This window comes from Dendrobates tinctorius, unplaced genomic scaffold (genome assembly GCF_039654945.1).
Source record: "Dendrobates tinctorius isolate UK_male_01 unplaced genomic scaffold, ASM3965494v1 ptg000143l, whole genome shotgun sequence".
NCBI lineage: Eukaryota > Metazoa > Chordata > Amphibia > Anura > Dendrobatidae > Dendrobates > Dendrobates tinctorius.
This window is the reverse complement of record NW_027361810.1, coordinates 12,364,472-12,391,230: the sequence shown is the minus strand read 5'-3', so window position 1 is coordinate 12,391,230 and position 26,759 is coordinate 12,364,472. Positions and strand designations below refer to the sequence as shown.

The window sequence follows — 26,759 nt, the reverse complement described above, 5'->3', positions numbered from 1 at the left end:
AGTACCGTAATGTGTCCACTGCCCATTTTATGGCCAAACACTCCTTCTCTACAACTGAGTAATTTCTCTCACAAGAAGTCAACTTCCTACTCAAGTAGAGAACAGGATGCTCCTCCCCACGTATCTCTTGGGAAAGGACAGCTCCTACCCCGACATCTGAGGCATCTGTCTGGAGGACAAATTCACGTTTAAAGTCTGGGGCCACCAAAACGGGTTGCTTGCAAAGAGCTCCCTTCATTTCTTGGAAGGCTGACTCTGCTTCTTCGGACCAGCTGTCCATCACTGACTTTGTCCCCTTAAGCAGATCAGTTAAAGGTGCAGCCATTGTGGCGAAGTTTGGGATGAACCTCCTGTAATATCCCACAATCCCCAGGAAGGCTTTAACTTGCTTCTTTGACAGAGGTCTCGGCCATGTTTGAATTGCCTCCACTTTATTGATTTGGGGTTTGATCTCGCCACGCCCCACTACATATCCGAGGTACTTGGCTTCTTCTCTCCCCAAAGCACACTTCTTCGGGTTTATTGTAAACCCCGCCTCTCTTAGAGCGTCAAACACTGCTTGGACCTTTTCCAGGTGAGTCTCCCAGTCCGGGGTAAAGCTGACGATATCATCCAGGTATGCGGCAGCGTATAGCTTAGAGGCTCAAGGATTCTATCCATCGCCCTCTGGAAGGTTGCCGGAGCTCCCTGTAGGCCAAACGGCATCCGGACATACTGGAAGCACCCGTCTGGTGTGGAGAAAGCCGTCTTCTCCTTGGCTTCCTGTGCCATGGGAATCTGCCAATATCCCTTTGTCAGATCCAAAGTGGTGATGTACCTGGCAGGTCCAAGTCTCTCGATGAGCTCATCAACGCGTGGCATGGGATAAGCGTCGAACTTGGAGACCTCATTCAGCTTTCGGTAATCGTTGCAGAACCTCCATTCTCCAACAGGTTTTGGGACCAGGACAATCGGGCTCGACCAGCCGCTCTTGGATTCCTCAATGACCCCGAGCTTCAACATACGCTGCACCTCCTTGGAGATTACCTCTCGCCGGGCCTCAGGAATACGATACGGTTTCACGTTCACCCGCACATGTGGCTCGGTCAGAATTTCGTGCTCCACCACCTTCGTGCACCCCGGCAACTCTGAGAACAGGTTGCTGTTTTTCTGGAGTAACTCCCGGCACTGCTGTTTCTGGGCCTTCGATAGAGTCTCCGCTATGGTAGCTGCTCCAACCTCCCCTTCTAGGTTGCCCAGAAAGCACAGAGTTACCGCTGGCTCCCTATCTTGCCACGGCTTGATAAGGTTAACATGGTAAACCTGGTATGGCTTCCGTCTTCCGGGTTGGTGGATCTTGTAGTTTACGTCTCCCAGCTTCTCCACCACCTCATATGGCCCTTGCCACTTGGCCAAGAACTTACTCTCCACCGTCGGGATTAGCACGAGAACTCTGTCTCCCGGATTGAACTGCCTCACTCTGGCTGACCGGTTGTAGACCCTGGCCTGAGCCTCTTGTGCCTGGCGGAGATGTTCTTTAACAATGGGCATCACCTTCGCAACCCTCTGCTGCATCAGTGCCACATGCTCAATGACGCTTCTGTGGGGCGTGACTTCGGCTTCCCAGGTTTCCTTGGCTATATCTAGGAGACCTCGCGGATGCCGGCCGTACAGAAGCTCGAAGGGCGAGAACCCCGTGGAGGCCTGGGGAACTTCACGGATAGAAAACAGTAAATACGGTAAGAGACAATCCCAGTCTCTACCATCTTCCTCTATGACTTTTCTCAGCATGCTCTTCAGTGTCTTGTTAAACCTCTCAACAAGGCCATCTGACTGCGGATGGTACACTGAAGTCCTTAACTGGGAAATTTGCAAGACTCTGCACAATTCTCTCATCACCTTGCTCATAAAAGGTGTCCCCTGGTCGGTCAGGGTCTCCTTCGGCAAACCCGTCCGGGAAAACACATGGACCAGCTCGCGGGCTATACTCTTCGCGGAGGAGTTTCTCAGGGGAATGGCCTCAGGATAGCGTGTGGCATAGTCCAGGATGACTAATATATACTGATGGCCCCGAGCAGATTTAACTAAGGGACCGACCAAGTCCATGGCAATTCTCTCAAATGGTACCTCAATAATGGGCAGTGGCACAAGAGGGTTCCGAAAATGAGATGTGGGGGCAGTTAACTGACATGTCGGGCAGGATCTGCAATAGTTTGCTATTTCCCGGTGACACCCAGGCCAATAGAACCTCTGTACAATCCGTTCCTGCGTTTTTTCCACCCCCAGGTGTCCCCCCAAGATGTGTGAATGGGCCATGTCCAACACTTTCCGTCTATAGGGGCCTGGTACTGTTAACTGCTCCACCCCTTCCTCTCTTATTTTCGTGACCCGGTACAACAATTCCCCACTCAACATAAAATAGGGAAACCTTGTGTCTGCTCCCGGCTCTTGTGCAATCCCATTAATGACGGTGACATTGTTAAAGGCTTCCCTTAGCGTGGGTCCCCATGTTGGGCAGTCCCAAAATTCTCTCCGGCCACCCCTAACTCTGGTATGTCAGGTACAGGGGACCCTTCCTCTTCATCCCCAACAAGGACACATAAAGGAAACCCGTCTGCCTCAGGTGGTGGAGATACCTCAGTGGAGTGGATTGGTTCCCTGCTCTTGCTAGCACCCTCAGAACCCATCCCCCACAGATCCCAAAACAGACGGAAATCCCGGCCAATAATTATAGGATGCAACAAGTCTCGAACAACACCAACTTCATGCGACTCGGTGCCATGCGCCGTTTCAATATTCACCCTAGCCATAGGGTAGTCCTTTGCATCGCCATGTATGCACCGAACACCAATCTTTTTATTCGGGAGTATGTTGAGAGGAAAACTGGCCCTCACAAGGGTCACCAAGCTCCCAGAGTCCAGAAGTGCCATTACTGCTCGACCGTTCACCTTCACGGGATACGCTTGTGGCCCCTTGTTAGGTAGCGAGTTCACACTGCATGCTGGATATGCGTAGTATGAACTACGGCGTCCCATGCTGCAGTCCATCGGCTCGGTGGTCTGGGGACAACGGGCCGCTATATGTCCTGGCCTGTGACACTTCCAGCAAATAATATCACCCGAGGGGACCTTGGGCACCGCCACCCCCACCCCTTTTGACCTTGGAAGCACCACCACTTTTTGGGACTCCACCCCCTGCTGGGACCCCCAATACGGAATGGGCTGCTTCGCCAAGGAACCTTCCATCCCCTGGTATCTCTCAACCAGCCCATCAGCATTTTGGGGATCACCCTGGGCAACCCAAGTCTGTAGAGGTCTCGGCAGAGAATGCACAAACTGATCCATCACAACTCGCTCTACCATCTGTGCAGGGGAAGCCGACTCTGGCTGCAGCCATTTCTGGACCAGGTGCAACAGGTCAAACATTTGGGAGCGCGGGGGTTTGTCCCGGTGATAGGCCCAGCGATGAACTCGCTGTGCCCTGGTAGTCATTGTTACCCCCAAGCATGCGAGAATTTCCGCTTTTAATTTGGGATACTCTCTGGCATCTCTGGCGTCAGGTCAAATTACGCCTTCTGGGGCTCCCCCGTTAGGTATGGGGCCAGTACCTCCGCCCACCGCTCTGGCTGAAGTTTTTCCCTCTCAGCCACCCTCTCAAACACCGTCAGGAAGGCCTCCACATCATCCTCAGGGGTCATTTTTTGTAATGCACGTCTTACCGCTTTCTCGACGTCGGTGGCATCAGCCCGACCTGGGGTTGGGGCACTCGTCCTGCCCTCCTGGATGGCTGTTGCCAGAAGCTGCATCTGCTGCCGTTGTTCCTGCTGGCTCTGCTGGAACTGCTGCCGCTGGTCCTGCTGGCTTTGCTGGATCTGCTGTAACAACAGCTTGTTGGTTTCCTGCTGCAGTGCCTGGGACTGGACCAGGTGTTTCAGCAGGTCCTCCATGATTCCAGGCAGTGCTTGTTGCCCCGCTGCAAACTTCACCCAGGACATGCAGCAACTGTCTCAAGTCTCTGCTGGGACCGCTGCCCGCATTCTCCACCAATTGTGGGGATGTGACTCGCTTAGGGGCAGCGGGAGACAAATAGGAGACAGGTTCTTCAACAGTTCATGCGGTTTATTCACGTCATAAACGCACAAGGCAGCGTAACACCAAAAAGTAGCCTTTAGCTCAGGCAAAATAACAGAAAATGTCCGTGGTTGAAGACTCAGACCAGGAGTCTCAGCAAACATGGGAAGCTTAGTCCTCCCCATACACAACTCCTTGGTTCAGGAGCAGGCCACATTATAAGGCTGTAGCCACACCCACGAACTCAGCAGCTGACTGGTCACATGACTGTGACCTCACCACAGGTTCTTCAAGCAACAACAAAAACAATATCTGGTATGCTTTACTTATGCCTTACATTATAGAGACAAGCCATTTATGAGACACATATCTCCCATCGATTACACGACCCTTAGCCCTGCCACACTACTATAATACTGCCCCTATGTACAAGAATATAACTACTATAATACTGCCCCTATGTACAAGAATATAACTACTATAATACTGCTAATATGTACAAGAATATAACTACTATAATACTGCTCCTATATACAAGAATATAACTACTATAATACTGCTCCTATATACAAGAATATATCTACTATAATACTGCTCCTATGTACAAGAATATAACTACTATAATACTGTCCTATGTACAAGAATATAACTACTATAATACTGCCCCTATGTACAAGAATATAACTACTATAATACTGCCCTATGTACAAGAATATAACTACTATAATACTGCCCCTATGTACAAGAATATAACTACTATAATACTGCCTCTATGTACACGAATATAACTACTATAATACTGCTCCTATGTACAAGAATATAACTACTATAATACTGCCTCTATGTACAAGAATATAACTACTATAATACTGCTCCTATGTACAAGAATATAACTACTATAATACTGCCCCTATGTACAAGAATATAACTACTATAATACTGCCCCTATGTACAAGAATATAACTACTATAATACTGCCTCTATGTACAAGAATATAACTACTATAATACTACTCCTATGTACAAGAATATAACTACTATAATACTGCCCCTATGTACAAGAATATAACTACTATAATACTGCCCCTATGTACAAGAATATAACTACTCTAATACTGCCTCTATGTACAAGAATATAACTACTATAATACTACTCCTATATACAAGAATATAACTAATATAATACTGCTCCTATATACAAGAATATATCTACTATAATACTGCTCCTATGTACAAGAATATAACTACTATAATACTGCCCTATGTACAAGAATATAACTACTATAATACTGCCCCTATGTACAAGAATATAACTACTATAATACTGCCCTATGTACAAGAATATAACTACTATAATACTGCCCCTATGTACAAGAATATAACTACTATTATACTGCCTCTATGTACACGAATATAACTACTATAATACTGCTCCTATGTACAAGAATATAACTACTATAATACTGCCCCTATGTACAAGAATATAACTACTATAATACTGCCTCTATGTACAAGAATATAACTACTATAATACTGCTCCTATGTACAAGAATATAACTACTATAATACTGCCCCTATGTACAAGAATATAACTACTATAATACTGCCCCTATGTACAAGAATATAACTACTATAATACTGCCTCTATGTACAAGAATATAACTACTATAATACTACTCCTATGTACAAGAATATAACTACTATAATACTGCCCCTATGTACAAGAATATAACTACTATAATACTGCCCCTATGTACAAGAATATAACTACTCTAATACTGCCTCTATGTACAAGAATATAACTACTATAATACTACTCCTATATACAAGAATATAACTACTATAATACTGCTCCTATATACAAGAATATATCTACTATAATACTGCTCCTATGTACAAGAATATAACTACTATAATACTGCCCTATGTACAAGAATATAACTACTATAATACTGCCCCTATGTACAAGAATATAACTACTATAATACTGCCCTATGTACAAGAATATAACTACTATAATACTGCCCTATGTACAAGAATATAACTACTATAATACTGCCCCTATGTACAAGAATATAACTACTATTATACTGCCTCTATGTACACGAATATAACTACTATAATACTGCTCCTATGTACAAGAATATAACTACTATAATACTGCCCCTATGTACAAGAATATAACTACTATAATACTGCCCCCTATGTACAAGAATATAACTACTATAATACTGCCCCTATGTACAAGAATATAACTACTATAATACTGCCTCTATGTACAAGAATATAACTACTATAATACTGCCCCTATGTACAAGAATATAACTACTATAATACTGCCTCTATGTACAAGAATATAACTACTATAATACTGCCCCCTATGTACAAGAATATAGCTACTATATTACTGCTTTTATGTAGAAGAATATAACTACAAAAAAACTGCCTCTATGTACAAGAATATAACTACTATAATACTGCTCCTATATACAATAATATAACTACTATAATACTGCCCCTATGTACAAGAATATAACTACTATAATACTGCTCCTATGTACAAGAATATAACTACTATAATACTGCCCTCTATATACAAGAAGATAACTACTATAATACTGTCCCTATGTACAAGAATATAACTACTATAATACTGCCCTCTATATACAAGAAGATAACTACTATAATACTGCTCCTATGTACAAGAATATAACTACTATAATACTGCTCCTATGTACAAGAATATAACTACTATAATACTGCTCCTATGTACAAGAATATAACTACTATAATACTGCCTCCTATGTACAAGAATATAACTACTATAATACTGCCCCAATGTACAGGAATATAACTACTATAATACTGTCCCTATGTACAAGAATATAACTTCTATAATACTGCCCCCTATGTACAAGAATATAACTACTATAATACTGCTCCTATGTACAAGAATATAACTACTATAATACGGCCTCCTATGTACAAGAATATAACTACTATAATACTGCCCGATACACACATTCCTAGTTTTTATGCTTCCTGACCCCTCAGATATCGGAAATTGGCATTGAAATGGCACCCGGACAAGAACCCAGATAACAAGGAGCTTGCAGAGAAGAAATTCAAAGATATTGCGGAAGCTTACGAGGTGTTATCGGATGGTATGTAGCTGTGCTGCTGCTGCAATTTGACTATGATATGAATAATGACCTATTTAATTAGCCGTACACTTATTATAGCGGTCATTTCCCTACTTTATCATATACAGTTTCAAAACTGAGGGGGTAATAAGCCACTTTCCCCTATAGACATTTGGCTGGTCCTTGTGCTCCGCAGCATCATATAACGCTTGGCCTGAACCACTAATTATTGTTCTATTGCTGTGTGGAGAAAAGCAAGCGACGACTACTCCGAGCACTGTAAAATGTTGCTCTCTGAAGTTGGGAAAGGTCGTTCCTTGAAATAAGGAACACGCAATGTGGCCACCACACTCATCTCACTTTATAACATCACAGACCAGAATAATCAATGATAATTTATTTTTTATTTATTTTACTCATTTATATAGCGCCATTAACGCCACAGCACTTTGCAGACATTATCATCACTGTCCTCATTGGGGCTCACAGTCTAGATTCCCTATCAGTAAGTCTTTGGAATGTGGGAGGAAACCAGAGAACCCGGAGGAAACCCACACAAACATGGGGAGAACATACAAACAACTTGCAGATGTTTTCCTTGGTGCGATTTGAACCCAGGGCCCCAGCGCTGCAAGGCTACAGTGGTATCCACTGAGCCAACATACAGTGCTGCCAACTGAGCCACCATGTGCCGCCCATGATAATGTACTAATTCACCATTGCTGAACACCTCCTCTGTTTACTCCTGGAAATGTACGTGTAAATTGACAAATGGGCGTTACTAGTTGGAGGTGACGCTCTCAAGTCAGTGCTAATAGTATCTTCTGTTTCGGAGCACACCCTCTACTGCTGACAGACATCACTTTAGTCATAAATATACAGGGTGGGGGTACCTATGGAGTAGCATGGCGGCCGGTGTAAACTGAAGACCATGTTGCCACCATCTTGGCCCTCCTTTATTTGAGCTTATATGTCAAAGTCTAAAATTTAGTCCATGTAGTAAACGACAGTGTAAAAAAAATAAAAATGACAGCGCTGCATCCTATTTATCTCGCCTCTGCAAAAACTGGAATGCAAAGCAGTCAAAAAGCCGTAATTATCCCAAATTGGTACCAATAAATACTGCAGCTTAGCACACAAGAAAATCACACTTTATCTTCCTCAACAGAAAAATGAAAACAATCCAGGACTTAGAAATTGATGGAACAAACTAATTTTTTTTTTTAATTAAATTATCATCTTTTTATTAAATCAATAAAATATAAAAACCATAAAAACCTGTATGTAATTTGGTATTGTCATTATCATACTGACCTGGAGAATAGTGTTACTACGTCATTTTGCCTGTACAATTAATGCCTTAAAAGTAACACCTCCCACCCAAAAAAGACAGAATTTATTTTTTACCAGTTCATTTAATTTAATGTAAAACTATGACTGGTCCCACAGCCGCCAAACCCTCATACACCAATGACAACGGGAAAGTAAAAAGTTGTGCCTCTTGGCTGGATGGAAAGGGGTTTAAGTTCTCTGGAAATATTAACATGTAAATATGAAGTGAATTGTCATCATTTCTTTTTCCTTTTGTAAGTGACCAAACGTGAAACTTACGATCGTTACGGTAAAGCCGGATTCTCAGGACCTGGTAAGTCTCACCTCCTCTCTGTCCAAGTATAAAATACATATAATTAGAATAGAAATTAATTCCAGCCAATAATAACAACGCCTCTTGTTATATTCTACTATAGTCAGGATTGGTTTAAAAGCTAAAAAAAAGGGCAAATATGAACATAAAATTGCCATGCGGTAAAAGTTCTGACTTTATGACACCAGATACTGAAGTGAAATCTATAATTAATTTTCTGCTAATTTCTTTTTAATCTCTATCCTTAAATGTTATATTTTTTCTTTATTTTCTTTTATTTGTGTCCCAGAACCTTCGGGCTCCAACTCTAGATACCAAGGTTTTACATACACATTCCGGAGTCCCGAGGAAGTGTTCCGGGAGTTTTTTGGTAGCAGAGACCCTTTCTCGGATTTCTTTGGTAAGTTAAGGTGTCCTGATTTCTGCAGTAGTTGAGGATGTTGTGATCTTTTCCTGTTTCTCCCTCAGGTACATTATTGTTGGTCAGTATTTTGCTGCATATATTATATTCATAGGAAGCATAGTCCTGGTCAGACAGCACATGTATATTATTTTTGCTAGTCCCAGCCTTCACGTATATCTGCTCTGTACTTGAAAGGAACCATTATTTAATTGATAATTTCTTAAATAATTGGAAAAAGGAATAGTTCACTGGAGGAATGGATGATGATTTCACAGAGTCCATGCACAGAGCAGACTCCTAGACTTTCTATTGAGAGTATGATGGGATATAAACTGGCCTCAAGGCAAATGTCATTATATTTGTGATCCTTAATTTTGCCACCTTCTGCTGAGTGTGAGGCATTGCAATGTTCTGTCTCTTTAAGGTCCTGGTTTGCTCAGCGATGAGATGCGTCACACCCACTCCTCGCCATTCTTTACAGACATGTTTCCAGGCAGCAGAGGTAAAGCTGAACAGAATTACCGTACTTAAAGTGTAAGGTGTTTTACTATTCGCCTCTCCCAGTCATGCTGCATTTTTGTTGACATTTTGGAAACATGTGGCAAAATCCACGAATGACCTCCTAAGGCTGTGTGCCCACGTTGCGTATTTTATGCGTTTCCGCCGTGTTTTTCCCGCAGCGGAAACGCTTAAAAAAACGCATTCCCATGCAATCCTATGGGATTCCGCAGTTACTGTGCCAATGCTGCGGATTTTTCCACTGCGGAATCGCATAGTAAAATCCACAGCATGTCCATTATTGCTGCGGAATCGCGGCGATTCCGCCGTCATAGGATTGCATTGAAACGCTCACTTTACACATGTGGCTATGCCCACCATGCGTAAAGTGTGTCTTCATGTGCGGATGATACCCAGGGTCTGGAGGAGAGGAGACTCCCCCATGCCCTGGGTACCATATTCCGGGAAAAAATTGAATTAAAATAAAAAATAGGGATATACTTGCCCTCTGTTGGCCCCCGGAGCCCTCCCGGTCCTCATTGTCACTGGCGGCAAATTCCGTTCCCAGGGATGCCTTGCGACAATGACCTCTGATGATGTAGCATTACGTTATCAGAGGTCATTGTCACAAGGCATCCCTGGGAACGGAATTTGCCGCCAGCGACAATGAGGACCGGGAGGGCTCCGGGGGCCGACAGAGGGCAAATATATCCCTATTTTTTATTTTTTTTTGTTAGAATGTTAAAAATATCTATGCTTGACAAGTGTGACCAACCTGTCAATCACTTTTCCAAGCGATGCTTCAAATCTCTTGGAAAAGCGCTAGCATTCTGCAAGCTAAAAACACTTGCAAAACGCTTGTGTTTTGTGGGAAAACGCATGCAAATTCCACATGTGTTTTACCCGCGGCAGGGAGTTGCGGAAATGCTGCGGACAATTCTGCAGCATTTCTGCAATGTGGGCACATAGCCTAAATGCCATTACTCTGGGGGGGTGTAGTAATGTCCTCATACCTGCCCTGAACTTCTGGCTAATTGCTATTATATTCACTGATACATAGTAACAATCCCACCTATTAGTGGACGTTTTTATGCACTGGCAGCAAGCAGAGTCCTAAAAACCCCCATCAACATCTGTGTTTTTTTTTTTGTTTGTTTTATTAATGAAATCCTCAGATTTTAATACCAGTAACCTGAAGTTAGCATTTCTTTTTTCAGTTTACTCGTCCTTTTCATCTTTTGGAAATAGTGGGTTGTCCGGAAACGTTTCCTCTGTGTCTACTACAACCACGATTGTTAACGGGAAGAAGATAACAACCAGAAGGTGAGATTTCTCCATAGCTCTTCCTGCAAACATCACTTAAAGATCCTGGACAACATAGCAATCTAACCAGGGCCCCAAAAAGTGTGTGCCAGGGGCCCCAACTACCATGAGCCATTCATAAGGCTGGGCTCACACAAGCATATAAATAGATCCACTAGAAAACTCTGACGATTCTTTTACTCATTTGTCATCTGTATGAAATCTGATTTCATAGAACCATAGAATGTTAGACTTGGAAGATATCTCGGAGCTCATCGTGTCCAGCCCTCTGCTCAATGCAGAACTCACTAAACCATCTCGGACAGATGTCTGTCCAGCCTCTGTTTGAAGACTTCCATGGAAGGAGAACTCACCACCTCTAATGGCCGCCTGTTCCACTCCTTGATCTCCCTCACTGTCAAAATGTTTTTCTATTATCTAATCTGTATCTTCTCCCTTTCATCCCATTGCTTCTCGTGTTTCCATGTGCAAATGAGAATAATGATGATCCCTCTACTCTGTGACAGCCCTTCAGATATTTGTAGACAGCTATTAAGTCTCCTCTTAGCCTTCTTTTTTGGAAGCTAAACATTCCCAGATCCTTTAACCGTTCCTTGTAGGATATAGTTTGGAGTCCGATCACCATCCTGGTATTTTTTCTATGAACTTGCTCCAGTTTTTCAATGTCTTTTGTAAAATGTTCCCAGAACTGGACACAGTATTCCAGTTGAGGCCTGACCGAGGAGGAGTAGAGGGGGAGAATTACTGCACGTGATCTAGACTCTGTGCTTCTCTTAATACATCACAGAACAGTGTTTTCATACAGCAGTAGCTATTAACAATGCACAAGTCTAAATACAGTTTCCTATGTTAAAGAATTGCAGAGTGTCCGTAAAAATCGGATGCTATATGTATGGAGTCCAATTTATTTTTTTGTGCCCCCTTAGACTTGAATGGGCGAGTCTCATCTGACATATGGAAAAATATTAGTGCATGCCTCAATATTTTTTTTTTTACGCGCAGATTCAGTCAGTGAAAAAAAACGCTCCTCTTCACTTGCCCCTTGATAAACATTGGTCCGCTGTTCTTTTTTTGATCGAAAATACGCTCGTGTGAACCTACCCTATATAGATGTGAGAGAGGAGCACCGGCGCCCAGGTGTGGCCGCTACTTCTACCCCAAATCATCCAACCAGAGCTTCTGTTAGTGTGACAGGCTTTATCCCCTGCTGGTCCATACACTGCACGTACATGCCCCATATTCGTGACACATAAATGTCGCTGTTAGAGACTGACAGCAGCATCTATAGGGGTTAATAGCAGTGATTGGAGCAAGCTCCGGTCACTGCCGATAGAGATGGCACCTCCTGTATAACAGCTCCTGAGCTCGCTCCATTCACCTGCACCCACTACATGATTGGTATATGTCATGGAGCGGCGATGGCGTTCATGCGGATAGCCATCCTGCCATTGTCATTATCGTTATTAATTACATGGTCTTTCTTACAGGACAGTAGAAAATGGTGTAGAACGAGAAGAGGTAGAGGAGGACGGGCAGCTGAAGTCCATCCGGGTGAATGGTAAGGACTTATGAGGAGCCACAGTAAAGGTCCGAGATTCTGCTAACCGAGCAGTGCTGTAATAAAGGAGAACAGGACGTGCACTCTCTCTGTGTGTGGCTGTTTGTGCAGGGCGACCCCGCGTCTCACAAAGTGTATTAATACACGCACACATGACTACACACATATATCTTATGTCCCATGCACAGAACTATATAGAGACGTGCAGTTACCTATGTGCATAGCCAACAAAAAACAGCCGTCTCCCTTGTGTGGTCTGTATACAGTAATGGGGGACCTGACCCATTACAGGAGAAGCCGGATGTGCAAATGGCGTCTACCATCATGTCCAGTAGCCATGAGCAGTATGCCGCACGCCTTTAACCCTTGCACTGCTGAAATGGGGGGGCTGAGGTGAAGGGGTGTGTGTAATAAATATATACTGAAAAGTGCCAAAGGAAACAATGCAATTCTACCACTTAGGAATTTGTGAGGCAAGTATTGATCTTACTGGTAGTCCATTAAGCTCCCCCTAGTGGTGATTGTTGGTGGGTGGAGTTTAATTCCCACATCAATTTTCTTTTCTTTTTTTTTTTTTTTACTTTATTTATGAAGGGTAACTGAACTCCAGAATTCCAACAAATTCTAATACGAAGCAACAAATATTTGTCACAACTGGAGAAAAGATAAAGTGTAGACTTTAGCAGATAATAGCATTAATCACCTGCAGCCTTGACCTGAAATATAAGATATTCACCTCTAATAGGTTCAGACCTCTGGGGAAATTATATATATATATTAACCTATAACTAAACCTCGTTCGCCAAAAATTTTTATTGTGAACCCTTCCTCCACCATATTTGAAAAATATTAGGCATTATTAACCCTTTAACCTCTACAGTGACACGTACTATCAGGAACACTACAGTATATGATACTGAAAAAAAACCTACCGTATATACTTGTGTATAAGCCGAGATTTTCAGCCCATTTTTTGGGGGGCTGAAAGTCCCTCTCTCGGCTTATACGCGAGTCATATACGGGTGTCGGAGGGGGAGTGGGGGTGTCAGAGACCATAATCACCCCCTCCTGCCACGGTCTCTTCAGCCCCTGCTTCCCCCATGATCTCAGCGTCCCAGCTGTTCCTGCATTCAGCGGTCACGTGGTACCGCTCATTAAACTCATGAATATGCGCATATTTAATGAGCGGTACCACGTGACCGCTGAATGCAGGAACAGCTGGGACGCTGAGATCATGGGGGAAGCAGGGGCTGAAGAGACTGTGCGCCAGGAGGGGAGTGAGTATGACAGGGGAGGACGGGGAGCAGAGCAATATTTATCGCTCCCCGTTCCATTGCTGTCTCTGGCTGTGACATTCAGCGGAGGGCGCGATGACGTAGTCAGTGCGCGCCCTCTGCTAACATCACTGCACAGGACCCGGGAGACAGCGATGGAGCGGGGAACGGTAAATATAGCCAGTGCCCAGGGCCTGAGCCAGCGGCTACACCAGCACCTGGCCTCCAGCGAGGAGAGGCGAGTATGTCTTTTTTTTTTTTTTTTTAAATATGGCAGCAACATATGGGGGGGTATTTTATGTATGGAGCATCTACTTGGGCCACCATTAACCCTTGTGCAGCATATGGGGGTATTTATGTATGGAGCATCTGCTTGGGACACCATTAACCCTTGTGCAGCATATTATGAGGGGTAGTTATGTATGGAGCATCTACTTGGGCCACCATTAACCCTTGTGCAGCATATGGGGGGTATTTATGTATGGAACATCTACTTTGGCCACCATTAACCCTTGTGCAGTATATGGGGGTATTTATGTATGGAGCATCTACTTGGGCCACCATTAACCCTTGTGCAGCATATGGGGGTATTTATGTATGGAGCATCTGCTTGGGACACCATTAACCCTTGTGCAGCATATTATGAGGGGTAGTTATGTATGGAGCATCTACTTGGGCCACCATTAACCCTTGTGCAGCATATGGGGGTATTTATGTATGGAGCATCTACTTGGGCCACCATTAACCCTTGTGCAGTATATGGGGGTATTTATGTATGGAGCATCTACTTGGACCACCATTAACCCTTGTGCAGCATATGGGGGGTATTTATGTATGGAGCATCTACTTGCGCCACCATTAACCCTTGTGCAGTATATGGGGGTATTTATGTATGGAGCTTCTACTTGGGACACTATTAACCCTTGTGCAGCATATTATGAGGGGTAGTTATGTATGGAGCATCTACTTGGGCCACCATTAACCCTTGTGCAGTATATGAGGGTATTTATGTATGGAGCATCTACTTGGGCCACCATTAACCATTGTGCAGTGTATGGGGGTATTTATGTATGGAGCATCTACTTGGGCCACCATTAACCCTTGTGCAGCATATATGGGGTATTTATGCATGGAGCATCTACTTGGGACACCATTAACCCTTGTGCAGCAATGTATGGGTGTATTTATGTATGGAGCATCTACTTGGGACACGAGTAACCCTTGTGCAGCATATTATGGGGAGTAGTTATGTATGGAGCTTCTACTTGGGCCACCATTAACCCTTGTGCAGCAATGTATGGGTGTATTTATGTATGGAGCATCTACTTGGGACACCATTAACCCTTGTGCAGCAATATATGGGTGTATTTATGTATGGAGCATCTACTTGGGACACCATTAACCCTTGTGCAGCAATATATGGGTGTATGCATGTATGGAGCATCTACTTGGGACACCATTAACCCTTGTGCAGCAATGTATGGGTGTATTTATGTATGGAGCATCTACTTGGGACACCATTAACCCTTGTGCAGCATATTATGGGGGGTAGTTATGTATGGAGCTTCTACTTGGGCAACCATTAACCCTTGTGCAGCATATGGGGGTATTTATGTATGGAGCATCTACTAAGGACACCATTAACCCTTGTGCAGCAATATGTGGGGGGTATTTATCCTTGGAGCATCTTGTTGGGCCACCATTAACCCTTGTGCAGCATTTTATGGGGGTATTAATCTATGGATCATCTTTTTGGACCACCATTAACCCTTGTGCAGCACCACCCTCGGCTTATACATGAGTCAATAAGTTTTCCCAGTTTTTTGTGGCAAAATTAAGGGGGTCGGCTTATACACGAGTATATACAGTAAGTTCTCTGCCATGTTTACCAAGAGCATAAGAGCAGAGGGTCCCACCACCCCTTTAAAAACCGTGCATTTGCCGCTCCAGAAAAGTGTAATTCTAGTGACCATCAGTGTAGTTCTATTTTATAGCAGTGACGACGTCCCCTGAGATTACAGCAGCAGAAGTTGGAAGCCTTTTAGCAATGGACGTGAAGAAAGATTAGATATTACAGCGAGGAAGCCCGGGGGTAACCACATCCTAAATGATATGACCATGTTGTGAGTCGTTCCCTTCAGCATCGGCCCCATACGTTCATATACATTATGTCGCAGCTGACACTGTCCTTTTTTGTGCATTCATTTTGCAGGGGTTGAAGATGAACTCGCTCTTGCAATCGAGATAAGCAAAAGGGATCAGAAAAGTGAGCCAATGCCAACCAGAAACCAGACCAGGGAGCCTCCACATGACGTGCAGAGAGCGCCCCCTACCTGCCTGGTGCTGGACAGCGACGATGAAGATGAGGATCTGCAGCTGGCAATGGCATACAGCCTCTCTGAGATGGAAGCCGCCGGGCAGCACAGAGCAGGTGTGCGAAGTAAAGTGAGAGCAGAGAGACAGCAAAGGGGGCGGCAGAGGAGTGAGGAGCCACCCAGTCACCAGCAGGGGGCAGATCATCCAAATGAGCAGAAAAGACATCAGGCAAAAGTTGTTAGGCCACAAAGAGATGAATCAGAGGAACAGGCGGGACACACAGAGGAAGTCAAGGAAAGTGGAGGGGGAGAGGGGGACCCCAAAAACAAAGAGGAGAAAAAGAAAAGAAGATGCTTCATTTTGTAGCATTTTTTTGCTTCTCATTATTTCTCACATAAACTGCATTACTTTTTATTTTAGGCCAACACCGTGGGTGGTAAAACTGAATTTACCCTTGCAGCGCCTTTTCTTCCAGGCGCCAGTGTTTTATGCTTGCAGAACATTATAATACCTTCTCTTCCTATTGCTATTGCTCCTGCACAGCATTACAATGACTTTTCTTCCAGCAGCTAGCGGGTTATTCTGCAGAGCAAGCATTTCAGTGCCTTATTTCTCACTCTTAGCTGCTAGAGGGTTAATCCTGCAGAGCATTGCAGTGCCTTCTATCCCAGCTGCTAGAGGGTTAATCCATGCAGAGCATTGCAGTGCCTTATTTCTCTTAGCTGCCAGAGGGTTAATCCTGCGGAGCATTGCGGTGCCTTTGTTCTTTCAGCTGCTAAAGGGTTAATTCTTCAGAATATTGCAATGCCTTCTATCCCTGCTGCTAGAGGCTTCATCGTGCAGAACATTGCAGTGCCTTCTCTTTCTTCCAGCTGCTGGAAAAGTTAAACCTGCAGAGCATTACAGTGCCTTCTCTCACTTCCAGCAGCTAGAGGGTTAAGTCTGCAGAGCATTTGCAGTGCCTTTTGTACCAACATCTGGAAGGTTAGAGTGGTTGCCTGGGCTTGGGACAAAAGTTTGCCGCCAGACTGTGACTGTAGAATCATGAGTTTGCGGTGCACACACTGTCACGATTTCCCAGCACTACCTGTACTCGCTCGGTGGTCTCGTGACTGAAGGTGTGGGGTATGAATACTTTTGGTCCCTGGCCCGGACGCCCTCTAAGCTTCCTCGCTCTGCGCTGCCTCCTGTGGCTGATCTCTGCCAATACTTCCACTCTGACCGGTTACTGCCGCTTTTATTATGGAATCAGTTTCCTTTTAAACTGCCAAATGTGAAGTTACAATGTAACGATATATACAGTATTTATGTAAATGACGGCGTCTCAGGCTCTGGTGCCTTTGCTTTAGTTTTGTGCCATTGGTCTTGTTTTGAGTAAGTCCACAACCAGTAGTGATAGTCCTCGGCTTTACCTTCTTCCCTTCAGTTTCTCACCCTCTGATAACTCGCAGAGTAGTTGAGATTTTCACCGACATCGGTAGGAGTCTGCCTTTACAATTGCACATACAGCTCTGGAAAAAAATTAAGAGACCACCACATCAAATCTCTGTCATGGCCAGTCCAATCTCCAGACCTGAATCCCACTGAGAACCTCTGGAATGTAATCAAGAGGATGATGGATAGACACAAGCCATCACACAAAGAAGAACTTACATTTTTGTGCCAGAAGCAGTGTGACAGACTGGTGGAAAGCAGCCAAGACGCAGGAAAGCTGGGATTAACAATCATGGTTATTCCACAAAATATTGATTTCTGAACTCTTCCTGAGTTAAATCATTAGCATTATTTCTAAATTATTTTGAACTTGTTTTCTTTGCATTATTTGAGGTCTGAAAGCACTGGGGTTTTTTTTTTTTTTCAAATTTTGACCATTTTTCTTTGTCAGGAAAAAAAAAAATACAAAATGTATTGCTTGGAAATTCGAAGACATGTTGTCAGAAGTTTATAGAATAAAATAATTTACATTTTAGGCCTGTTTCATACCTCCGTCGTTGGCGGTCAGCTGAAATCCGCCAAAGGATGAAAGAAACTGATCCGTCTCCGTTTAGTGATGTCGGATGACATCGGACCACGTAGGAAAACGGATCCGTGGAGCGGCATGATTTAAAGGGACCGCGGTCGTCACGGCGGCTAGCGGGAGGTCATTGGTGAGATCGGCGGCCGCGATCTCGCGGGAGGTCGGTGGTGACATCGGTGGCCGCGATCTCGCGGGAGGTCGGTGGTGACATCGGCGGCCGCGATCTCGCGGTAGGTCGGTGGTGACATCGGCGGCCGCGATCTCGTGGGAGGTCGGAGGGGACACCGGCGGCCGCGAAATCATGGGAGGATGGAGGTGACATCGTGGGAGGTCGGTGGTGGCCGCGATCTCACGGGAGGACGGAGGTGACATCGCGGGAGAGAGAGTGCTCCCGGAATGGTATTAAATGGTTAAAAGAGCTCTCGGCCGGGCATGCGCAGCTACAAATAGCTGTCCGCCAAGCCAAAAAACGTTGCAGGGTCCGTTTCATGCGCCCGGGAGCCGCTAGAATCTTGGCGGATCCGTCAAAAAGCGGATGAGACAGACAACCATCAGTCACAATCCGCCACTAACGTTAGTCTATGGAGGAAAAAACGGATCCGCCCCTTTTTTGGCTGATGCGTTTGTTTTTTTTTTAAATTGGCGGATTTTGACTGATGACAAAAACGGAAGTGTGAAACAGGCCTTACTCAAAATATACCTATAAAGAAAAAAATCAGATAAACTGAATATTTGTAAGTGGTCTCTTAATTTTTGTCAGAGCTGTACATTTTCGGTAACTGTGAGCTATTCCTCCGTACCTCCACAATACTCATGCACGCTTAATTCGACTGAGTGTGCATGTGTTTTCTATAGGGAGAGGGGCTGACACCCCTGTTTTCGGCTTACCTCCCTGAGAATAAAAGGAGCAGGCTAAAAGACATTGATATACTGAATTCTCTAAGCCCCAGGAGATAAGCGGCACAATGTGTGATGACAGACGCTTCTCTCCTGTCTAGAGCAGTGCTATCTGGTCACATGGTCTGTACATGGGGGACCTGCCTTAGTTATTGGGGGCAGCAGTATAGTCAGCACATCTTGTTATCGGCGGTGTTCACACTGAGTTTTCGGTAGCACCTCTCCCCCTCCTGCTGATTATTGATGCCGTGCAGCCCCATGATTTGCCTACTGAATGTCTTGCTTTTCTCACTAGGTGTGTTCTGAGAATGGATGACTTACAGGGCTCTTCCCATCGCTGGCTGGGGGGTACGAGGGGAGCACAGACAAGCTTAACCCCCCGACCGCTGCACCTTTCCTCTGCGCAGGTTTGGCATATGGGCTCTACCATCCTGACAGATTTGGGGACCCCTCTCCCCCTTCTTCCCATATTCTGCACTACACTGGAATGAACCCTTTTTTTATGGATGGGAGGTTTCATGTATGGATTTAAAGAGGGGCTGGACCCAAGGGACATTACGTGCTCGGGCTGCGTGTGATGCATATTTATATTCCGGGCGAGATGGCGTGTGCCGTGTTATGTGCTTTAAGATTTAATATATTAATCACGGACTGAATTCATGTGATGGCGACATATGAGCGGCGAGGATGTGAACAATCCACCATCTCAATTAAACCTGACAACTTTTCTTATCTGCTCGTGTTGTTATGATGACGGAGGGCGGTGTGCGCCGGTGCAGGAACAGCTGGTGGATCCGATCCTTGGTGTCTATTGGAATCCTAAGCTTTTATTCTTTCACACTGTAGAAACCTGGGATTACCCACGATGCCCCAGGGGATCATGGGATATTAAGATCTGCTACATACATGGAGAGCTGCTCAGCACTGCCCACAGGTGGGAGGTTTGATGAAGTTCCATAAAGTTCTGCAGAAATCACAAACCATCGAAAAATAAGACTGGGCCTCAGTCTCCACTGAGCGTTGCTCCTCCAAATGTACCATGTTCAAGGTGATGTACCGAAATAGAAAGTCATATCTGCACCACACGTGTCTGCTGGTTGTGTTGGGTATTGCTGCTCTCCTCCATTAAAGTGAATTATGAAGAGCTGCAATACCACACATAGCCTGTGGTCAGGGGAGGCACTGTTTCTTGATGAAAGTTGCCGTATACATCTATTGATACACAAACCTTTTAATGTACACTGTTTTTGATTCTTACTGGCAGTGAGGAGATTCATACTGAGAAAGAAGGTGGACAGCTGCGTGTTCAGTGCTGCGCTGTGTCCCCCTTCAAGGTTTTTTTTTTTCCCACATAGAGGTATCTGGCTACATGACAAGAATGGAACCGCCAGATCCATACAGGAAAATAAAGTGATATTTTCCCCATATGCCATGAGTTGGGAATCCCCATTTAATTTAATAAAATCTGTTTTGAAGAGCCCTTTTTTGGATTTTACAGTGAGCTACCATGAGCCACCACTAAGGGGAGCTCACTGCATATGTATTTACACAGCTAATAACCTCAATGGCAGCAGTATAAATTCATATGCATTGAGCTCCCCCAATTGGTGGCTGTATAAATCTGTATGTAATGAGCTCTCTAGTGGTGGCTGTATAAAGAAAAAAAAAAAAACAAGTAATGGGCTCCCCCTAGTGGTGGCCGTCTAAATCTGTATATACTGTGTTCCTCCCTAATGGTTGCCGTGTATCTGTATGTAGTGAGCTCCTCCTAGTGGTGGCTGTATAAATCTGTATATAATGAGCTCCCCCTAGTGGTGACTGTATAAATCAGTATGTAGTGAACTCCCTCTAGTGGTGGCTGTATAAATCTGTATGTAGTGAGATCCCTCTAGTGGTGGCTGTATAAATCTGTATATAGTGAGCTCCCTCTAGTGGTGGCTGTATAAATCTGTATAAAATGAGATCCCCCTAGTGGTGGCTGTATAAATCTGTATATAGTGAGCTCCCTCTAGTGGTGGCTGTATAAATCTGTATATAATGAGATCCCCCTAGTGGTTGCCATGCAACACTGTATGTAGTGAGCTCCCTCTAGTGGTGGCTGTGTAAATATGTCTGCTTTGCGCTCCCCCTAGTGGTAATTGCAGGTGATACTCTCGTGCTCTCATTCCGCAGTTCAGGAAGTTCACTTGTATAAGAAGCCTCATGCTTGGCTGGTGCCCATCGATTCCTACAATCTAACTCAGAGGTCTCAAACACGCGGCATCTGCGGCCCGAGGTACACCACATGTCTCACTCCCTGAGGCAGGGGGGGGAGGCGCAATGTGTGCGATCCGCGATGGCTGTTCTGTGTGGACACTCTGCACAGGACCTGGGATGAGGTCACAGGAGGGGGAGGAGTCAGGGGTCACATGATCAGGGGCCTCAGTGTATGAAAGACGCTGCTCTCTGCTGGTTGTCATGGTGCAGGATGAAGGTAAGTTTATGGGTGGGGTCAGGAGAGGTTTACAGGTTGGATGTAGCAGAGCAGTGTGTGTACAAAGTGTATGGAGAGCAGCCATGTGTGTACGAGGTGTGCGGAGCGGGATCGCGTGTGTACGAGGTGTGCGGAACGGGGCCGCGTGTGTACGAGGTGTGCGGAGCGGGGCCGCGTGTATGAGGTGTGCGGAGTCGCATGTGAATGAGGTGTGCGGAGCCGCGTGTGTACGAGGTGTGCGGAGTCGCATGTGAATGAGGTGTGCACGAGGTGTATTAAGTTTGAAAGGAATGCGGTCCCTCCTGGAGCTCAAATTATTTTTACGTGCGGCCCATTTACTCTGCCGAGTTTGAGACCCCTGATGTAACCCATTCTTCGGACCAAGCTAAAATGAAGACAGGCAACATCTTTTGCATTTGCACAAACGAAACACAATTACTTTATTCACATCAATATACAAAATTAAAGTCTATTATATTTCTCTAGAAATGATTTTTTTTTCTGTGATGTACGATGCGATGACATAGAAAACAGATTGTAAGGCTGGGCAGAGAAAGGGCTACCTCGTCTCTAACGTGCCACCCCCATGCCAATCCCCAGCGGAGAATGCAGCATATTCAGATACACAGAAGATAGGACGGAACTGGAATAGGACGGAACTGGAATAGGACGGAACTGGAATAGGACGGAACTGGAATAGGACGGGACGGAACTGGAATAGGACGGGACGGAACTGGAATAGGACGGGACGGAACTGGAATAGGACGGGACGGAACTGCTTGTTGTCTCTGAATAGAAATTTGCCTTCTTATTGAATAGGCCTAAAACAATAACAGCAGAAATCTCTCTGTCCTGATTGTTACAATGTATCAGAGCAGGTAAAATGTTTCCTCTCGAATACCAGATACTATTGTAACAAATCTTCAGCTGAGAGGAGAAATAAAGGGGTTAATCAATTCAGGACAGCAATTAAAACAAAAACTCACCTGGATCCTTCGGCTCCTGCAGCGCTGCTGTTCCTGCAATGTCGATGTTACTATTCCCAGACGTCAGCCCGGATGGAATATTGATGAGCTGCGGCCACGTGACACAATAATGTCACCTCACCCGCCGGGAATAGTGGCGCTGACATTGCAGGAAGGGCACGGCTGTAGGGGGGAGTACTCATAGCTTTTCATTGGGGTCCTGAATTGATTAGCTCGGTTTTACCTGCACTGATACACTGTAGCAAACTATCAGCACAAAGCAGAGGTTTGGCTGCTTGTGTTTTTAGCTCCCAAAGATTATCTAGACTGGATACAAATGTGAAAAGTATTGGGTCTGTACTGGAGATCAACCTCTGGAGCTATAGCATATTTCCATTCACTGACAGCAAGCAGGGAGAGAGGCTTCTAGACTGAATGTGAATTAGCTTTCATTGTACAATGATTCAGCTTTTGCTGAGAAATCTTGACCCCGCACAAGTATCGGCGGATTCATCAGCCATTTTTAATCTGCTGCTAGGTACATAGATTTATTACACAGGACAGCTATTTAGATGCCAATATTTTATTTCTGGTAGACGCTGGGAGTAGGTAATGATGATGGGCACCTCTACCACCTATCTTACCTACCCCAACAGAATACATAGGCCGGGACTATTGTTGTGTGACTATTTCCCGACAACACTCATCCACATGCTTCCATCCTGCTTCTCTAAACGCCATGGCGTATGTACAGAAGTATATGTTTATGTAAGATTATGGAGGATAATGGAAAGGTGGGCATGCCGTGCTCTGGAACGTTGCATTACAGATATGATATAAGAGTTATTCAAGGATTTCACCCGTGGGAGCTTAGGAGACTAAGAACAGATTTGCTTTTGGGAAACATGAAAACATGAACAGACATGACTATATAATAATGAGGTACCAGCAGCTTAGGAGTGAAGCATGGGGGGACGAGGTAGCAAATTTTAGGCATTAAATCTGTCAGTACTGGGATAAAAGCTTGGAAAGGCAGATAGGCAGTAGGGGCATGGATGGGCAGCCTTGGCTCCCTGGAATGATGAGCAGAGAGAACACCAAATGGGTTTTTATTGAGGATGTATCGAACTGCCAATTCCATAATGCAGGTCCAGGTCATGAGACGGAATAGGAAACCTCGTTCATCTCCTTCTCATTGCGGCAGGGCCTTCAGAATCGCGTTGACTTCCTCGGCCACCGCCGTCAGGGCGAATTCAAACTGATCCTGGAATGATAGATAAAAGCGTTTACATTGGGGATCACCAGCAAAAAGCATCGAATGATTCCTGCTGGGAAGAGGCATGCCCTGTCTAATGTGCGGTGTGCCCACCATCGATCTTTACATTGGGGGCGGATGAAGCAGAGAGCACAGCTGATTAGTGCAGAAGTATCAGTCATTTAACCCCTAATAGTAAGTGTATACCTTGGTCCGCACCATCCCTGGCCTCTGGTCCCGGACATGTTCTAGTGATGCAGCGATATCGATTTCCTTTACTCCTGGAAGATGGAGACATGGTTATATCAAGCTCTGCAGCAGCTTGGGTCCTGTCCTTCATATTAGCTGAAGCCAAGAGCTGCGTGTAGCGGCTGGAGGACTGTGGTTTATTATAGATATACTGCAATTCTATGTTTTACCTTTAGGGGCACTGTAGGGAAAATGAACATGATAAATTGGAGCCGGGATGCTAGCTACACTGAGTATTTGGATACTGGTGATTTCTAATGGAAATTATAATTATGTTCTCTCACCTTTAGCCATGCGATTCAGAACCATATCTACCAGGATGTAGGTTCCTGTCCTCCCAGCTCCGTCACTAGAAGAAAAGTATGTATATTATCTGTACATGTGTATCATAGATGGCGCTGTAGTGTATGCCCTGGGTGTAGTATAGCACATGCATAACATGCACCGGATGTATCATAGTGGAGCTGAGGCCCTGCAGCGTGTGAAATGGGTGTAGTATTGCGCAGCTGTGCACCTACAGAATATGCATTGAGTGTAGTATAGCAGAGACGTGCACCAGCAGAACATGCATTGGGTGTGGTATAGTGGAGCTATACATCTGCGCGCATGCACCAGATGTAGTACAGTGGAGTTGTTCAACTGCAAGATATACACAGAGTGTAGTATAGTGGAGCCTTGCACCTGCCGTGTATGTACCGGGTGAACTATAGAGGAGCAGTGTACCTGGCAAATATTGCGGAGCCATGCACCATCAGCATGTGCACTGGGCGTAATATTGCTGAGCTGTGCCCTTGCAGTATATGTACTGGGTGTAGTATAGCAAAGCTGTGCCCTTGCAGTATATGTACTGGGTGTAGTATAGCGAAGCTGTGCACTTGCAGTATATGTACTAGGTGTAGTATAGCGAAGCCATGTAACTGCAGCGTGTGCACCGAGCGTAATATTGTGAAGCTGTGCATCTGCAATATATGATCTAGGTGTAGTATAGCGGAGTTGCGCACTTGCAGCGTATACACCGGTGTACTGTAGTATAGCAGAGCTGCGCGCCTGCAGCATGTGCTCCAGATGTAGTATAGTGTAGCATGTGCACCGGGTGTAGTAAAGCACAGTTGTGCATGTATTTGGGAGACTATACTGTTACCTGCAGTGCACAATAATGGGGCAGGATCGTCCTCGGAAAGACTTGTTCACCTTCCTGTAACACAGGAGAACACGATCACACCAGTATAACCAGTATCACCATTACTGTCACCTATGGACCCTCTCCCCTCCACTGTGTAGAGTCCATGCAGGGAATCCCCGGGAGGCCGACATCCCTGTACTGTGTATAAGAGGACAGAATGCGCCCCCTGCTGGTGGAGGCACGTCTCATCTGCTCATGATCACTTTTGTGACTATGCAACTGAGACCAAAATTACAAGCTGCAAATCACAAAAATGACAAGGGCAGCCATGAGCTGAGTCCCGGGGGGGAAGCCGAAAGCAAGAAATACAGAACTGTGGATCTGCAAAGAAACAAACACGTGGCCGGACAACAAACGAGAGTTCATCATCTACCGGAGCGTCCTCAAGGCCGGAATCTAAGGCGTTAACATCAGAGGCATTGATGCAGTTTTATCATAAGGGTACGTGCACACGCTGCGGAATCCGCTGCGGATTAATCCGCACGGATTTTGCAAAGACCTGCGGATTATCTGCGGTTTTGCCTGCGGTTTGGTCCTGCGGATTCACTATCTCCACAATGGTGGAGATAGGAACCCGCAGCGGTTTCCGCAGAAAGAATTGACATGCAATTCTTTCTGCGGATTCAAAACCGCAGCAAATCCGCGCGTTTTTTTCCGCAGCGTCGGCACAGCGTTTTTTTTTTCCCATTCAAATGAATGGTACTGTACACCGCAGCTAAAACTGCTGCGTGTCCGCAGCGGCCAAAACCGCTGCGGAAACGCAGCGGAATCCGCAGCGTGTGCACACAGCCTAACAATTCTATAAGCAGAAGGTTCATTGTATAATACTCTTTGTGTTTCAATACAGTTTCCAATATTTCTGCTTGCCGTCAGTGAATGTATTGTGCCCTCTGCGCGCTAGATTCATCTCTGCTGTCCTGACTTCTGATAGTTTGTTACAATGTATCAGCGCAAGTAAAATGTATCATTCTGAAGTCCAGGCTCTATAGCTCTGGATGTATTTGTAACAAATCTTCAGCTTTGATCAGTATTGGGGCATATTCACATGCGGCAGATTTGCAGAAGTTTCTCCATCTGTAACAATTATCGAAAATGAACATCCCAAAATCTGCACTAACCCTAAGGATCATCTCTCTTGTCGCATCCATGTACACAAGACCCCAACATCTATGCTTGTATTAGACTGTAGGAGGATAAATGAGCCCCATTGTTGGTAATAAGATTGGGGAATTCACCTGCGGAAGTCCAGCAAGGGGCGAGTGCTGCTGGGGATGCCCTCTGCTGGCCAGCTCAGGAAGTGGAACTGTGTAAGAGTTCGAGTCTCCTGGGTTTGGACGTTCTTCAGATAAAAGCTGCGAACCAGGAAATCTTCACACCAGATATGTTCAGACACAAGATTAACCTGCAGGAGGAAAGAACATGCACGGTACCTGGCTCATGGAACCCCACACTGATTTCTAATAATTATGCCCTAAAAGGATTCTCCAACTTTTAGCATTCTTAGAGGTTAAG

The 26,759-nt window shown here is 45.0% G+C and overlaps 2 protein-coding genes across 4 annotated transcripts in view; one reads left to right on the top strand and one right to left on the bottom strand.

Annotated features, from left to right (window-relative positions):
- Positions 1-19,854, top strand: part of DNAJB2 (DnaJ heat shock protein family (Hsp40) member B2) — a 33,458-nt gene extending 13,604 nt beyond the window's left edge. Inside the window, exons 5-12 of one of the 2 annotated variants that reach the window (XM_073545468.1) lie at positions 7,103-7,212; positions 8,783-8,836; positions 9,126-9,236; positions 9,664-9,741; positions 10,955-11,060; positions 12,548-12,618; positions 16,105-16,323; positions 19,418-19,854. In XM_073545468.1, the coding sequence (XP_073401569.1) occupies positions 7,103-7,212; positions 8,783-8,836; positions 9,126-9,236; positions 9,664-9,741; positions 10,955-11,060; positions 12,548-12,618; positions 16,105-16,323; positions 19,418-19,428 (760 nt within the window). In that variant the 3' untranslated portion in view covers positions 19,429-19,854. Of the gene's footprint in view, positions 1-7,102; positions 7,213-8,782; positions 8,837-9,125; positions 9,237-9,663; positions 9,742-10,954; positions 11,061-12,547; positions 12,619-16,104 lie in introns of both variants that reach the window. The other variant, XM_073545467.1, reaches the window with a different exon arrangement.
- A 2,149-nt stretch (positions 19,855-22,003) lies between these two features.
- The window catches only part of PTPRN (protein tyrosine phosphatase receptor type N), an 83,922-nt gene continuing 79,166 nt past the window's right edge, over positions 22,004-26,759 (bottom strand). For both annotated transcript variants that reach the window (XM_073545465.1, XM_073545466.1), the window contains 5 exons: positions 26,483-26,649; positions 25,206-25,259; positions 24,349-24,413; positions 24,023-24,096; positions 22,004-23,824 (listed from right to left, as the gene is read on the bottom strand). In XM_073545465.1, the coding sequence (XP_073401566.1) occupies positions 23,753-23,824; positions 24,023-24,096; positions 24,349-24,413; positions 25,206-25,259; positions 26,483-26,649 (432 nt within the window). In that variant the 3' untranslated portion in view covers positions 22,004-23,752. The remainder of the gene's footprint in view (positions 23,825-24,022; positions 24,097-24,348; positions 24,414-25,205; positions 25,260-26,482; positions 26,650-26,759) is intronic.